The 16,917-nt window shown below is 46.9% G+C and overlaps 1 protein-coding gene across 3 annotated transcripts in view; it reads left to right on the forward strand.

Moving 5' to 3' along the window:
• The window catches only part of LOC104939444 (fibroblast growth factor 12), a 32,074-nt gene that overhangs the window by 14,032 nt on the left and 1,125 nt on the right, over window positions 1-16,917 (forward strand). Inside the window, exons 1-4 of one of the 3 annotated variants that reach the window (XM_027280342.1) lie at window positions 2,877-3,112; window positions 12,424-12,534; window positions 13,065-13,168; window positions 15,193-15,391. In XM_027280342.1, the coding sequence (XP_027136143.1) occupies window positions 3,007-3,112; window positions 12,424-12,534; window positions 13,065-13,168; window positions 15,193-15,391 (520 nt within the window). In that variant the 5' untranslated portion in view covers window positions 2,877-3,006. Of the gene's footprint in view, window positions 1-2,876; window positions 3,113-10,807; window positions 11,525-12,423; window positions 12,535-13,064; window positions 13,169-15,192; window positions 15,392-16,917 lie in introns of those variants that run through there. The other 2 variants (XM_027280341.1, XM_027280343.1) reach the window with 2 other exon arrangements.

Here is a 16,917-nt window from a genome sequence, read left to right on the forward strand (position 1 = left end):
GCCCCTTCCTCTACTCTTCCTCCTCTCCCTCCTCCTCTCTCCTCCTTCCTCTCCCCTCTCCTCTCCCTCTCCTCTCCTCCTCTTCCTCTCCTCTCTCCTCCTCCTCTCCTCTCCTCTCCTCTCCTCCCTCTCCTCTCCTCTCCTCCTCCCTTCCTCTCCTCTCCTCCTCCTATGTCACACCCTGTCTCTGGCTGTTCCTTCAGGCTGTGCTCCCCCTGCTGGTCAAACTGAGCACAGAACAGTCAGAACCAGAGATGTTCTGATACTTGTGCTGATACAGAGTCCTGATCGACACCAGGCCCGTTATAACAACACCATCGTACTATGACAGTGACAAACATGAATCATACATGTTTAAGTTTAAGTTTCTCTCTTCTTCATACCATGTTTTACATGCTTCACTACTATGGTTTAACTTCATGTTTACCATGTTTACAGTTCATGTGTTACATGTTAAACTTGTTACATGTTTACCTCTGTTTGACATGTTTAACCATGTTTATCATGTTGAACTTCATGTTTAACCTGTTTAATTCATGTTTAATACTGTTTAACTTCATGTTTACATGTTTAGTTGCAGTTACATGCTTTAATCGCATGTTTACTGTATAGTACTATTTTAGTTACATGTTTGACATGTTTGACCAGTTTACAGTGTAATTCATAGTTACATGTTTAGTCAATGTTTAAGTAGTTCATGTTTCGTTTACTTATTTTTAACATAATTCATGTTACATGTTGTTACTTTCAGTTATGCATGTTTAAGTTCATGGTTACCTGTTTGACTTTGCGACGTTACAGTTTAAGTTTCATGTTTAACGTCATTTGCTTTACAGTTTGAACTTCATGTTCTACCATGTTTGGAACTTCTATGTTTAATGTTTATAGTCATGTTTACACGTTACTGCTTCATGTGTCTACCTGTATTTAAGCTTCATTTTACATTTTTGACTTCATGTTTACATTGTTTAAGTTCAGTTTACATGTTAAGTATCGTTATGTTTTAATGTTTCAGCTTATAGCTGTTACCACTCGTCGATTAACTTCATGTTTCCATGTTTGACGTTCATGTTGTACATGTTTCACTTCATTGTTTACCCGTGTTAGCTTCTGTTTACTGTTTCACTTTCATGTTTAAATTCACTGCTGCTCTCTAACCCTCTCCTCCTCCTCTCCTCTCTCCTCCCCTCTCCTCCTCCTCTCCTCCTCTCCTCTCCTCTCCTCTCCTCCTCCTCTCCTCTCCTCCTCTCTCCTCTCCTCTCCTCTCCTCTCCTCCTCTCCTCCCTCCTCTGTCACACCCTGTCTCTGGCTGTTCCTTCAGCTCGTTGCCCCCCCTGCTGGTCAAACTGAGCACAGAACAGTCAGAACCAGAGATGTTCTGATACTTGTGCTGATACCGAGTCCTGATCCGACACCAGCATGTTATAAAAACACATCGTACTATGACAGTGACAAACATGAATACATACATGTTTAACTTCATGTTTACATGTTTAGCTTCATGTTTACATGTTTGACTTCATGTTTACATGTTTAAGTTCATGTTTACATGTTTAACTTCATGTTTACATGTTTAACTACATGTTTAAGTTCATGTTTACATGTTTAAGTTCATGTTTACATGTTTAACTTCATGTTTACATGTTTAACTACATGTTTACATGTTTAACTTCATGTTTACATGTTTAGCTTCATGTTTACATGTTTAACTTCATGTTTACATGTTTAAGTTCATGTTTACATGTTTAACTACATGTTTACATGTTTAGCTTCATGTTTACATGTTTAACTTCATGTTTACATGTTTAACTTCATGTTTACATGTTTACATGTTTAACTTCATGTTTAAATAGAACAGTCTGAAAAACAGCTGATACCGATGCCTCAGCAGCATCAGAGCAATGTCTGAGACTGGAACCAGAATCAGAACAACTGTACTCAGAAGTCAGAGACCCGGTTCAGTCTGGGTTCAGATCATGTTCTGGTCCTGTATGTGCTTCACTGAACATGAATCTGATCATCAGCCTGGAACATTCATCATCACTTTATGACCATTAACGAGCTGAAAGCTCTGACAGACCGCTGCGTCCACTCAAGGTCACTCTGGACTGAAGACGTCCGCGTCCTCTCCTTCTGTCGTCCACGTCTCCTTCTGTCGTCCACGTCTCCTTCTGTCCACGTCTCCTTCTACCGTCCACGTCTCCTTCTGTCATCCACGTCTCCTTCTGTCGTCCACGTCTCCTTCTACCGTCCACGTCTCCTTCTGTCGTCCACGTCTCCTACGTCTCCTTCTGTCGTCCACGTCTCCTTCTGTCGTCCACGTCTCCTACGTCTCCTTCTGTCGTCTACGTCTCCTTCTGTCGTCCACGTCTTCTTCTGTCGTCCACGTCTTCTTCTGTCGTCCACGTGTGACATCAGGCTGACCTGTGATTGTTTGTTTGTTGGTGACAGAGTCAGAGTGACCTTTAAGGAAACGCCTTGCAAGTCAAGCTGCAGGGATTAGAGCACAAAATGTCTGATATTAATAGTGTTGTTCACCTTCCAGCTGCTCAGAATAACACAGATCACATTCAACACACACCAGGACCAGGACCCAGACCAGGACCCAGACCAGGACCCAGACCAGGACCCAGACCCAGAGAGACCTACAGACCAGGATCAGAGCAAAATAATAAAATAATATAAAATCAAAGATATTCACTGTAAATGCAGAGTTATATTCACAGATATGAATGGTGGATCATCAGGTTATTAGATATATTTATAATATATTTACATTATAACGTTAGCTTAGCATACAGAGGACCCGGCTCAGCTTCCTGTTGTCACTTCAGCTCAAACAACAGCTGTGTCGTCATGTGGAGGCGTGAGCTGTCAGACAGTCTCAGAGACCGGATCGGTCTTAATGACTGCTGCTCACTGTTTAAAGGTGCCTGACTGCCCGCTGGACTCTCACTGATTCAGTCCTGACAGACTCTGAGAGTCTCTGAGACTGTCTGAGCTGCCATGACTCGTTACTGCAGCCTGTTCCGTCGCCTGCTGTCCGGAGAGAGTAAAGGAGAGGAGGCAGACGAGGAGGAGGGCAGCGCCCACAGGGAGAGCAGCCAGCAGGGTAAGTCCACCTGCAGCACCAGTCCTCAGGACCACAACCTTAACCCTCCACGGTCCAGGACTAGAACCTTAACCCTCCACGGTCCAGGACTAGAACCTTAACCCTCCATGGTCCAGGACTAGAACCTTAACCACGGTCCAGGACTTGAACCTTAACCCTCCACGGTCCAGGACTAGAACCTTAACCCTCCACGGTCCAGGATTAGAACCTTAACCCTCCATGGTCCAGGACTAGAACCTTAACCCTCCACGGTCCAGGACTAGAACCTTAACCACAGTCCAGGACTACAACCTTAACCCTCCACGGTCCAGGACTAGAACCTTAACCCTCCATGGTCCGGGACTAGAACCTTAACCCAGTACTGCACAGACGTCAGGACTCGCCGCTGGTCTTGAAGTTGTTAAGATTGATAAATGTACATGTACACACACACACAGTGTTAGAGCAGTCAAAGTAACTATAAAGGAGTAATCTGTAACTTGATTCATCGTTTGCAAACATACAAATAATATTCAACAACATGCAAATACACACGGCTACAGTCACATGACGTGTGTGTGTACATGTGTAACTCACACACACATTTCTAAAAATAATAATAAATGAATTATAAAATGTTTTGTCTAATATAATAATAAGTTTTAAATGTTGAACTGTTTAAACTGTAATAATATAAATGATGAATACATAAGTCTTTGTTTTATTCTATTCTTGTTGCAATTACAGTTCAGCTTTTCCACTGAAACTTCAATAAAGTTTATGGTAATTAATATTATTAATTAATTGTTATTCTGTCTGTGTCATCTAAATATGTATAATACCTGTTAAACATTCAGTTTTAATCTTTAACTAAAACATATTTTTCACTGCAACAAATAAATCTTCAAACATATAAAGTGTCACATTCACACACAGTGTAGCGTACACGTCGCTGCTGCTCATGTGTCAGTGTATAAATATCAGTGTTAATGTCTCACTATGGAGTACAGCATACAGAATAAATACTATGAATGCTACACGCTCATAGTTCGTAAATCAGAGAAGCTCATGTTAAATAATACAGTGAATACAAAGGTTATAGGTTAGGGTTAGGTTAGGTGGAGGTTATATGAAGGTTAGGGTTATGTTGTGTGAAGGTTAGAGGTGTGTGAGTGGTGACAGGTGTGTGATCAGATGTCTGAAGCCTGAGCTGATACTACAACAAACACAAATATATATTTCATTACTTTATCCTGATCGCTGACCTCATCAGATATATAATCTGATGTTTTATCTGACGAGACGGGATCAGTTATGACACAGTTCATATGTTTGTCTTCCAGCCTGTCAGATTGTAATCGAGTATTTCTGCTGTGTAGTGATAAATACTCAGAAATATGAAGTACTTTATGAAGTGTTTTTATATTCATACAAACTAAACATAAACGCAGCACACAGTGCAGCGATCAGCTAACTGCTGCGTGCCACAGTGTATAAATATCAGTGTTAATATCTGATCAGTGTCTCACACCTCCATCAGCTCACGGCTGAACACTCCTCACTTCACATCTATTTACACACACACAGACAAACACATGTATGTGGACTCACACCTCCTCATGTGATGTCCATAAAACCTGAAACTGTTCTGTTTGTCTGCCTGACAACAAGGAAACTGTTTCCTGTTTCTTTCCTGTTTGTTTCCTGTTTGCTTCCTGTTTCTTTCCCATTTGTTTCCTGTTTGCTTCCCATTTGTTTCCTGTTTCTTTCCTGTTTGCTTCCTGTTTCTTTCCCATTTGTTTCCTGTTTGCTTCCTGTTTATTTCCTGTTTCTTTAATGTTTGTTTCCTGTTTGTTTCCTGTTTGCTTCCTGTTTGTTTCCTGTTTCTTTCCTGTTTGTTTCCTGTTTGCTTCCTGTTTGTTTCCTGTTTGTTTCCCATTTGTTTCCTGTTTCTTTCCTGTTTGTTTCCTGTTTCTTTCCCGTTTGTTTCCTGTTTGCTTCCTGTTTGTTTCCCATTTGTTTCCTGTTTGTTTCCTGTTTGTTTCCTGTTTGTTTCCTGTTTGTTTCCTGTTTCTTTCCCATTTGTTTCCTGTTTGCTTCCTGTTTGTTTCCCATTTGTTTCCTGTTTCTTTCCTGTTTGTTTCCTGTTTCTTTCCCATTTGTTTCCTGTTTGCTTCCTGTTTGTTTCCCATTTGTTTCCTGTTTCTTTCCTGTTTCTTTCCTGTTTCTTTCCTGTTTGTTTCCTGTTTCTTTCCCATTTGTTTCCTGTTTGCTTCCTGTTTGCTTCCTGTTTATTTCCTGTTTGTTTCCTGTTTCTTTAATGTTTGTTTCCTGTTTGCTTCCTGTTTCTTTCCTGCAGTTTATTGGACCTCTGTGCTTCATGTAGTTAATTAAAGTTCAGGTGTTGATATTTAATTGATTTCACAAACTTCTGGTTTACTTCCTGTCGTCAGAGCTGTTTGTTTGTTTGTTTGTTTGTTTGTTTGTTTGTTTGTTTGTTTGTGTGTTCCGTGTCGTACAGTCACAGTTGGCAGCAACATGTTTCATAATATTTACAGTTTGTTTGTTTTTATCACTTTTTATCGTTAGCCTGCCTGGCTAACAGAATGTTAATGAGGATGCTAAGCTAACGGGCAAAGTGAGTCACATGTCATGTGTTCACACACCTGAGGTCATCACAGGTGAAGTGTGACATCATCAGAGTGAGCCAGTGAACACACTTTTCTTCTTCTGTGGTGTTCTAGTTTTTGTTTTGTTTTTAGTTTTGGGTTGTCGACTCGGAGAAAAAAACATTTTTAGCTTCGTAAGCGGTGACAGAAACAGAACACGCAACTAAAATTGGCACACACACACCACAGGCCTGAGTGTGTGTGTGTGTGTGTGTGTGTGTGTGTGTGTGTGTGTGTGAGTGTGTGTGTGTGACCTTGACAGTGATGTCTCAGTTATATTTACTGTAAGGTGTATTTTTATCTGAGCAGCTGTGTGTTTCCTCGCCTCTTTCAGCAGCTCGTATGTCTGACCTGAAATGTCACATCAAGTCACCATAAATCAAACACGCACAGCATGACTACCAGAACCAGAACAGAACCTCTGAACCAGCAGTGTCCAGTCTAACAGTGTACACAGCAACATAACCTCTGAACCAGCAGTGTCCAGTCTAACAGTAAACACAGCGACAGAACCTCTGAACCGGCAGTGTCCAGTCTAACAGTGAACACAAGCGACAGAACCTGTGACCGGCAGTGTCCAGTCAACAGTGAACCACCGCGACAGAACCTCTGAAACGGCAGTGTCCAGTCTAACAGTGAACACAGCGACAGAACCTCTGAACCGGCAGTGTCCAGTCTAACAGTGAACACAGCGACAGAACTCTGAACCGGCAGGTCCAGTCTAACAGTGACACAGCGACAGAACCTCTGAACCGGCAGTGTCCAGTCAACAGTGAACACAGGACAGAACCTCTGAACCGGCAGTGTCCAGTCTAACAGTGACACAGCACAGAACTCTGAACCGCAGGTCCAGTCTAACAGTGAACACAGCGACAGAACCTTGAACCGGCAGGTCCAGTCTAACAGTGAACACAGCGACAGAACCTCTGAACCGCAGTGTCCAGTCTACAAGTGAACACAGCAACAGAACCTGAACCGCAGTGTCCAGTCTAACAGTGAACACGCAACAGAACCTCTGAACCGGCAGAGTCCAGTCTAACAGTGACACAGAGCAGAACCTCTGAACCGCAGTGTCCAGTCTAACAGTGAAACACGCACAGAACCTCTGAACCGGCAGTGTCCAGTCTAACAGTGAACACAGCGACAGAACCTCTGAACCAGCAGGGTCCAGTCTAACAGTGAACACAGCAAAACCTCTGAACCAGCAGTCCAGTCTAACAGTGAACACAGACAGAACCTCTGAACCGGCAGTGTCCAGTCTAACAGTGAACACAGCGAACAGAACCTCTGAACCGCAGTGTCCAGTCTAACAGTGAACACAGCGTCCTGAGAGCGCAAGTGTTCTAGAGGGTATAAGGTACTCTATGAGCCTTTTAGATATGATGGTGCCTGACCATGAAGAGCTTTTGTAAGTAAGGAGAAGAATTTAAATTCTATTCTAGATTAATGGAGCCAATGCAAGGAAGCCAGAATGGGAGAGATGTGATCTCTGATCTTGGTTCCTGTCAGAACACGTGCAGCAGCATTCTGAATTAACTGCAAAGTCCTCAGAGACTTATTGGAGCAGCCTGATAACAAAGAGTTACAATAGTCCAGCCTTGAAGTAACAAATGCGTGGACTAGTTTTTCTGCATCCGCCTGAGAGACAATGCGTCTGATTTTAGCGATGTTACGTAAGTGGAAGAATGCAGTCCTCGAAATTTGTTTTATGTGACGTTAAAGGACAAATCCTGATCAAAAACAACTCCCAGATTCTTTACAGTGGAGCTGGAGGCCAGGGTGATCCCATCTAAAGTAACTAAGTCTCTAGAAAGAGAATTTCTGAGGTGTTTGGGTCCAATTACAAGAACTTCAGTTTGTCTGATGGTTGTAGGTCATTAGTTCAGAGGACGTCATGCTGTCATACAGTTGTAGGTCATTAGTTCAGAGGACGTCATGCTGTCATACAGTGTCAGTGAGGTCATAGATGACCGTGTGATGTCACTTCAGATGAGTGTCTGTGATCTTCTCTGTCTGTGCTGATCCATCAGAACTGGGTCAGCCTGTGGTACTGAGTCTCTGTCTCCCTCTGCTGGTCCAACTCACTCAGAACATGAGGCTGTACAGATGATGTCATCAACAGAGGATGATGTCACGCTCTTCACCTCACAGTGTCAAAACGTGTCATCAGTCTGACTGACCTCAGTCCTTGGTTCTGGTTCTGTGTGTTGTATGGTCGCAGTGTCAACAGAACCAGCTTGATGGTTCCAGTTCTGATCATCACAGGTTGTGTGTGTGTGTGTGTGTGTGTGTGTGTGTGTGTCATACAGTGTGCAGTCCGATAAAGGTTCTGAACCGTTCTGTGTGTTCGGGCCATTCTTTGTTGTATTACTGCAGTACCTGTAATACTCCTCATGTCCAGCAGATGGTGCTGTGACTTCAAACTGCAGCTGATTCACTCACATATTTAAATTATGTTGATATTAATGTTTTAATATTATTCATCAAAATATTTAATGAGTTTAACATTTTATATTTTTAGATTTTCAGACTCATTTCATGCTTTTAATTAATAAAAGAACTGATTCATCAGAACACACACTTACACACTCACACACACACACTCACACACTCTCTCACACAAACACGCACACACTTACACACTCACACACTTACACACACACACTCACACACTTACACACTCTCTCACAAAAACACACACACACACTCACACACTTACACACTCTCTCACACACACACACTCACACACTTACACACTCTCTCACACACACACTCACACTTACACACACACTCAAACACTTACACACACACTCACACTCAAACACTTACACACACACTCACACACACTTACACACACACTCACACACTTACACACACACACTCACACACACATCACGAGTTATAAATAAAGTTTACATGTCCAAACTTTATTTATAAGTTAGTTTTTCAAAATAAAAGCACAGGAAGGAGCTGAGAGTTTCATGGTCGTCTCAACGTTCTGCTGACGTTCTCCTCGCTGCCCTCTGATGAGGCAGTTTGTCTATTGATCAGGAAACACACCTGAACTGTACACACACACACACACACACACACACACACACACACACACAGAAGGACAGGAAATCCACTGTGGCAGCACCACCATCGATCCTACAGCTCATTAACACCCAGCAGGAGTGAGTGTGTGTGAGTGTGACCTTAATCTCTGCAGTGAGTCGATCACATCAGGTCAGTGAACTTTCACTGAGCTCTCATGGTTTGAACTTTCCTGTCGTGAAGTTCAGTTTGACACGTAGAGTCGAACGTCGCGTGCGTAGAGTTGAACGTCGCGTGCGTAGAGTCGAACGTCGCGTGCGTAGAGTCGAACGTCGCGTGCGTAGTGTCGATCGTCGTCTGCGTAGAGTCGAACGTCGCGTGCGTAGAGTCGATCGTCGCCTGCGTAGAGTCGATCGTCGCGTGCGTAGAGTCGATCGTCGCGTGCGTAGAGTCGAACGTCGTCTGCGTAGAGTCGAACGTCGCGTGCGTAGAGTCGATCGTCGTCTGCGTAGAGTCGAACGTCGCGTGCGTAGAGTCAAACGGCGTGTGTGTAAACGGGCTTTGTGTGTTTGGACCGGTTCAGTTTAGTTTCAACTAAGCTGGACGGGGACACACAGCCATGCTAGATTCCTCGTGTCCAGGTGTGAGCGCACCTGAACGCAGCACACCTGGACAGGAAGTGTGTGATGATCAGAGTAAACGATGAAGATGTTTCATCCTCGTCCTCCTCGCCTCGTCTCTGCTCTTGGTCCCAGTGTGCAGCTACGACACAAATACACGTCAGTAATTAAAGACGCTGACCTCGTTAATGAGGCCTACATACGGCACACCGCGGTGCGTTCACTGACACCAGCTCTGACAGGGAAACAGACAGTGATGAAGATGAAGATGAAGATGATGATGAAGGTAATCCTGACGACACGATCAGATCAGATGAGCAGGATTAGCTTCTGTTAGCATCACATGACTCCACACAGATAGCTTTAGCCTAACCGCTAATTAGCTTCTGCCGTTAGCATGCTAACAGAACCGGGCTCAGCAGCTGGACCGGACCGGACCAGACTGGGTTTGAGCACAGAGACAAAGACCTGTCTAACTCAGACAGTCGAGCAGCTGCCGCTTGCCTCACGTTAAATATGAAGCGTACAGACGGGTCAGAACCAGACTGAGACTGAGCTGCTGGTCCAATCGTGTCTCAGAATGTCGTCCACATGAAATGAGACATGTGGACTCACGACAAAGATCACCGGGCACGTCTGTGGCGACCCGATGTTCAGTCGATGTTTGAAACCCGACCAGAACCACCGCGGTCCGTTTGAGAGGTTCCAGGCTCCACACAATGGACGTGACTCCACCAGAACCACGGTGGAGGATACGCTCCGTGTTAACGGATGCTACGTCAAACACCACGGCACTGACAGGAAGTGACAGGAAGGCTAAGAGAAACAAGTTTTCAAAATAAAACATTATGGAAGAACTAAAACGTTCCTGAAACGTTCCTGAAACGTTCGTGGTTGGACGTGAACAGCGGAGGAATCGTTACGGACACGGTACCTGCAGCTGAAGACGGTTTGGTCATGTGATCTCCTGGGCGACTGGGACATGACCCGGACAGAACCAGAACTGTTGGAGCGATGACAGACCTGTGTGGCCCTCCAGGAGGAGCAGGAGCTGTTAGCGCCTCCTTGTGGAGGAGGAGCTCTGCTCCGTGACCCGCAGAGGACAGAGCGTCTTAAATCTCATGTTTGATCGGATCCTGATATTTAATCGAGGTGAACGTGATCCAGGATGAAACCAGAGTCCGGACTCCGTCCTGTGGAGGAAGTGAAGGTGGAGCAACACGAAACATCAGGCCGAATATTTATAGGAGCTTCTTCCACACCTCCGCCTGTCTCTCCATCACTCTCTCTCTCTCACTCTCCTCCCTCCCCTCGCTCAGCCTCTCATCACATTCAGCAGCTCTCAGGCTGAAGAGGAGGCGGAGGAGGAGGAGGAGGAGGAGGAGGAGGAGGCAGTGGAGTCAAATAGAGCAGAAGAGTCGGTGCTGAAGCTTCGTCTCGTGTCTCTCGTTGGGATTTCACTTCAAACTTCGTCGTGTTCGTCGTCGTCCTTCTTCTTCCTGTTGACAGTCGGTGTTGAGGATGGAGCTCCGGTCTTCGGGTGGAGGTTTCTCCGTCGGCGCCTGAATCAGCAGCTCCACGTGTGCACAGACTACCCAGCATGCATCGTGGATTTCACATTCGCCCGGAGGCTCGATAAAGGTTTCATGAATTCTTACTGAGAACAAAGTCGCCGACTCGTCTTCGTCTGGACGCCATGAGGCGGACGCAAAGTTTCTCCGTCATGGCTGAAGCTCCGTCGCCCCCTCTGGTGTAAACAGGAAGTGCAGGATGTGAACTTTAATTCAGATATCATATTTATCATGATTCAACGCTCGGACATGTGTTCTGATCCGTGAGTCTGAGCGGACTGAACCTCCATCGTCAGCAGGCATTCGTCCCTCGGTGGCTCCGCCCACCTCTCGGGGAGATGGCGGCGGCCATCGCCAGCTCCCTGATCCGACAGAAGCGTCAGGCCCGAGAGTCCAACAGCGAGAAGGTCGCCACCAACAAGAGGCGCTCCAGCCCGACTAAAGACCCGAGGTCTCTGTGCGAGCGCCACATCTTCAACGTCTTCAGCAAAGTCCGCTTCTGCAGCGGCAAGAAAAGACCTGTGCGCCGGAAACCAGGTGGGTTTGTTTGGACTTCCTGTCCATGATGACCACTTCCTGTCCGCCAAAGAACACTGAACACCGAACACGGCCGCACCGGTGTCACCGTTTACGAAACCAAACAACAACCTTCGAGTTAGCAAGGCGCTGTTAGCGTCACACCTGTCCCGTTACCACACCTGAAATATTTAAATATAAAGAGTCTCATTAATTATTGTTTACATTTATTTCGTTGGTTAATCATCACACGTGTCGTGTCCGCGGTGCGTTCGAGGTCACCCTGCCCTCGTCGTGTTCGATCATCAGCTCTGTCAGGAGGCGTCATGTGACGTCTCACTCTGTCTGCTGATTGGACGAATGTGATGACACGTCACGTGATGTCACTTCATGTTTTCACACCGATCACGCGTCAGCTGACGAGCTCGTCCATGTTTGATTTATCAGAGTAATCAGAGTACTTCCTGTCATGTGACATCATAGAGACAAACTGTCAGTCAGTAAAGTGGAACAGCTGTTGAGTCTTTCTGACCCACATCGTCATGTGGAGCATCACTTCCTGTTACAGACCTGCAGACTGATGGGGGACACCTGTTCACCTGTTCACCTGTTCACCTGTACACCTGTACACCTGTTCACCTGTACACCTGTACACCTGTACACCTGTATACCTGTTCACCTGTACACCTGTACACCTGTACACCTGTTCACCTGTACACCTGTTCACCTGTACACCTGTTCACCTGTTCACCTGTACACCTGTATACCTGTACACCTGTATACCTGTACACCTGTACACCTGTACACCTGTTCACCTGTACACCTGTACACCTGTATACCTGTATACCTGTACACCTGTTCACCTGTTCACCTGTACACCTGTTCACCTGTAGAGGTTCTGACTGTGTGTTGTGTTTCAGAGCCGCAGCTCAAAGGCATCGTGACTCGTCTGTTCAGCGAGCAGGGATTCTTCCTGCAGATGCAACCGGACGGAGCTATCAGCGGCAACAAGGACGAGAACAGCGACTACAGTGAGTCTGACACACCTGACACACACCTGGACTGACCCAACATCAAGCTAACAAACCAAGCTAACAGCAGCTAACAGCGGCTAACAGACTGAGCTAACATGAGCTAACAGCAGCTAACAGACTGAGCTAACAGCAGCTAACAAACCGAGCTAACATGAGCTTACAGCAGCTAACAAACCGAGCTAACATGAGCTAACAGACTGAGCTAACATGAGCTAACAGCAGCTAACAGACTGAGCTAACATGATGTAGCATCAGTGTGCTGTGTGTTTTCTGCTGCTGTTTATAAAGAGAGGAAGATGATGGTGTAGGTGTAGGTGTAGGTGGAGGAGGTGGAGATGTTTTGATGTTTTGGACGTTTCTCTCTCTCTCTGAGTTAAATAAAGGAGCCACAGGCGTCCTCCTCCACACTGAGGATGACTTCACCTCTTCATCATCTCTGCTGGTGTTTGACGATGCCTTCACTGTCACTCACTAAAACAGGACTTTCCAGCTTCATGCCTGACTCTCTCTCTGTCTCTCGCCCTCAGCTCTGTTTAACCTGATCCCGGTGGGTTTGCGGGTCGTGGCGATCCAGGGCGTGAAGGCGGGACTGTACGTGGCCATGAACGCAGAGGGATTCCTCTACACATCAGTGAGTCACCTGACGCTTCTGCACATGCTCAGTACAGAGCAGACGGCCAATGACGTTCAGTGTTTACCTGCTGACTGTGTTCACAACCTACACCCGCTATGAGCTAGCAGCTACCGCTGGGAGCTAGCAGCTACCGCTGTGAGCTAGCAGCTACCGCTGTGAGCTAGCAGCTACCGCTGTGAGCTAGCAGCTACCGCTGTGAGCTAGCAGCTACCGCTGTAAGCTAGCAGCAGCTACCGCTATGAGCTAGCAGCTACCGCTGTGAGCTAGCAGCTACCGCTATGAGCTAGCAGCTACCGCTGTGAGCTAGCAGCTACCGCTGTAAGCTAGCAGCAGCTACCGCTGTGAGCTAGCAGCTACCGCTATGAGCTAGCAGCTACCGCTGTGAGCTAGCAGCTACCGTTGTAAGCTGGCAGCAGCTACCGCTGTGAGCTAGCAGCTACCGCTATAAGCTAGCAGCTACCGCTGTGAGCTAGCAGCTACCGTTGTAAGCTAGCAGCAGCTACCGCTATGAGCTAGCAGCTACCGCTGTGAGCTAGCAGCTACCGCTATGAGCTAGCAGCTACCGCTGTGAGCTAGCAGCTACCTCTATGAGCTAGCAGCTACCGCTGTGAGCTAGCAGCTACCGCTATGAGCTAGCAGCTACTGCAGCTTTAGTTAACAGCAGTTAATTAGCAGTTAGCTACCTTAGCATGTGGTTATGCTACAGCTATCAGAGAGCTGAAGCTGAGCAGCTGATATATCGGCCGTCTAGTGAAAGTACCGTATTTTCCGGACTATAAGCCGCTACCTTTGAACCATGCGGCTTATACAAAGATGCAGCTTTTCTATTGATTTTTCTTCAGCCGCCAGGGGGCGCTCTGACAGGAAGTCAGTGCAAAGAAGACGCTAGTTTTTATTAGCAGATTATTTCACCCCCTCATCATGGAGAGCACATGAAGAAGTTCGTATGATGCGGCTTTTAAGTTGCCGTCGATCTGGCGATCGGCGTTAATGAATCCATGGGGAGACGTTGGAGACGGCAGCGGAAACAATCAGTTCAGATATAAATAAACATTTATGGTACAAAATCTTTCTGTGTATCCGATAAATATCTCATTTCTCAACCTGGATCTCGGCGGCTTATGCTCAGGTGCGCTCTATACTCCGGATAATACGGTACAACATGCTAACAACAAGACTTGTGGGAGATGTTGTCTTTAACTAAGTGGTTGTTAGCTCGCTGTTCTTGCACTCAGCGGCTGAAGAATGAAAGTTTGATGACGGATGAATTATAGATGCCGGACAGACTCAGTGAGGCGAACAGCTGATGATCACAGCACCAGGCTGGAAACATGTTCGGACATGGAGACTGACTCACTTCTGGAGCCAGCCTCAGGTGGACGTTAGAGGAACTGCAGCTTTCCTGTGTCAGCTTCACTTCACAGGGTTCAAAGCGAACAGTGAAGGTCCAGTTGGTTCGGAGCCAGTACTCCCTGTTAGACTGGTTCTGAGGTTCTGTTCTGGCTTCAGAGGTCGGTGCTGTGTTCCCTGTTAGACTGCTGCTCGCTGCTCGTCTTCAGTTTCTGGTGCCGAGCTGCTTCACAGTTCTCGTGATGTTTGAAGACGTCCGTTTGGACTCGGGGGAACCGTTCAGACTATTTTCTGACATTTTCTGGACCAAACGGTGAAAACAGGTGACCTCGTTAAACATTAAAGGTTTCTAATTATAACGAAGACGAGCGGCTACAAACATTTCTTCAACAACACTCAGTGTGTGACACAGGTGAAGCTGTTCTGCTCTGATTGGCTCCCTGCTCCTCCTCCACCACCTGTGATACCACACACACACACACACACACACACACACACACACACACCTGTTATACCTGCAGGGCACCGCGTTGGGCTAAATTTACTTTTGTGTCTCAACAGACGACGACAAAAACATGTTTTCACCTACAGTTAGCATTAGCGTGATCTCATTTGCATATTTAAACGTCAAACTGTGTGTGTGTGTGTGTGTGTGTGTGTGTGTGTGTCAGGATGTGTTCACAGCAGAGTGTAAGTTCAAAGAGTCAGTGTTTGAGAACTACTACGTCATCTACTCGTCCACGCTGTACCGGCAGCACGAGTCGGGCCGGGCCTGGTTCCTCGGCCTCAACAAGGACGGAGTCATCATGAAGGGGAACCGCGTGAAGAAGACCAAACCCTGCTCACACTTTGTCCCCAGACCCATCGAAGGTGAGACCAAACACACCTGTGCACACCTGGACGCTCTACAGAGGCCACAGACAAGGAGGTGTTTAGCCTAGCTTAGCACAAACACTGGAAGTGGAGGGAAACTGTTAGCGTAGCTCCTTCAGAATGTGTTGTCTGTCAACAGACTCATTTATTTTATTGAATTCAGAATAAATGTGATCGAAGCTCCATGTGACGGATGTTATTACACTTTGTATCGATCCGCTCGACATAAAACAGAGCGACACACAGTGACACTGAGCAGTGTGTAACATTATATAACATAAAGATATAATACTGTAAATAAAGACACAGAAATAAATAAATAAATGTCGCTGTGAAATGAATCTGACGCTTCAACGTTCTGCTGAGATAAACAAGAACTTTACTGAAACTTTGTTTGAATAAAGTTTAGTTTGTTTCAGGTTTGTCCTGAGTTACTGCTGGGAAAGGGTGGAGGGTTGTCAGGGTGGAGTGTTGTCAGGGTGGAGTGTTGTCAGGGTGGATGGTTGTCAGGGTGGATGATTGCCAGGGTGGAGTGTTGTCAGGGTGTATCGTTGTCAGGGTGGAGTGTTGTCAGGGTGGAGTGTTGTCAGGGTGAATGGTTGTCAGGGTGGAGTGTTGTCAGGGTGGAGAGTTGTCAGGGTGGATGGTTGTCAGGGTGGAGTGTTGTCAGGGTGGAGTGTTGTCAGGGTGGAGGGTTGTCAGGGTGGAGGGTTGTCAGGGTGGAGTGTTGTCAGGGTGGAGGGTTGTCAGGGTGGAGGGTTGTCAGGGTGGAGTGTTGTCAGGGTGGAGGGTTGTCAGGGTGGAGGGTTGTCAGGGTGGAGGGTTGTCAGGGTGGAGGGTTGTCAGGGTGGAGGGTTGTCAGGGTGGAGGGTTGTCAGGGTGGAGGGTTGTCAGGGTGGAGGGTTGTCAGGGTGGAGGGTTGTCAGGGTGGAGGGTTGTCAGGGTGGAGGGTTGTCAGGGTGGAGTGTTGTCAGGGTGGAGGGTTGTCAGGGTGGATGGTTGACAGGGTGGAGTGTTGTCAGGGTGGAGTGTTGTCAGGGTGGAGAGTTGTCAGGGTGGAGTGTTGTCAGGGTGGAGGGTTGTCAGGGTGGAGGGTTGACAGGGTGGAGTGTTGTCAGGGTGGAGTGTTGTCAGGGTGGAGGGTTGTCAGGGTGGAGGGTTGTCAGGGTGGAGTGTTGTCAGGGTGGAGGGTTGTCAGGGTGGAGGGTTGTCAGGGTGGATGGTTGACAGGGTGGAGTGTTGTCAGGGTGGATGGTTGTCAGGGTGGAGTGTTGTCAGGGTGGAGAGTTGTCAGGGTGGAGTGTTGTCAGGGTGGAGGGTTGTCAGGGTGGAGGGTTGTCAGGGTGGAGTGTTGTCAGGGTGGAGGGTTGTCAGGGTGGAGGGTTGTCAGGGTGGATGGTTGTCAGGGTGGAGGGTTGTCAGGGTGGATGGTTGTCAGGGTGGAGGGTTGTCAGGGTTAGGGTTCAGCACTGGGGGCGGAGCCTCCTGGAGGTCGTCCTGCAGTAAGTTCCTCTGAGTGGAGG

The sequence above is a fragment of the Larimichthys crocea genome, chromosome VII (genome assembly GCF_000972845.2).
Source record: "Larimichthys crocea isolate SSNF chromosome VII, L_crocea_2.0, whole genome shotgun sequence".
Taxonomy (NCBI): domain Eukaryota; kingdom Metazoa; phylum Chordata; class Actinopteri; family Sciaenidae; genus Larimichthys; species Larimichthys crocea.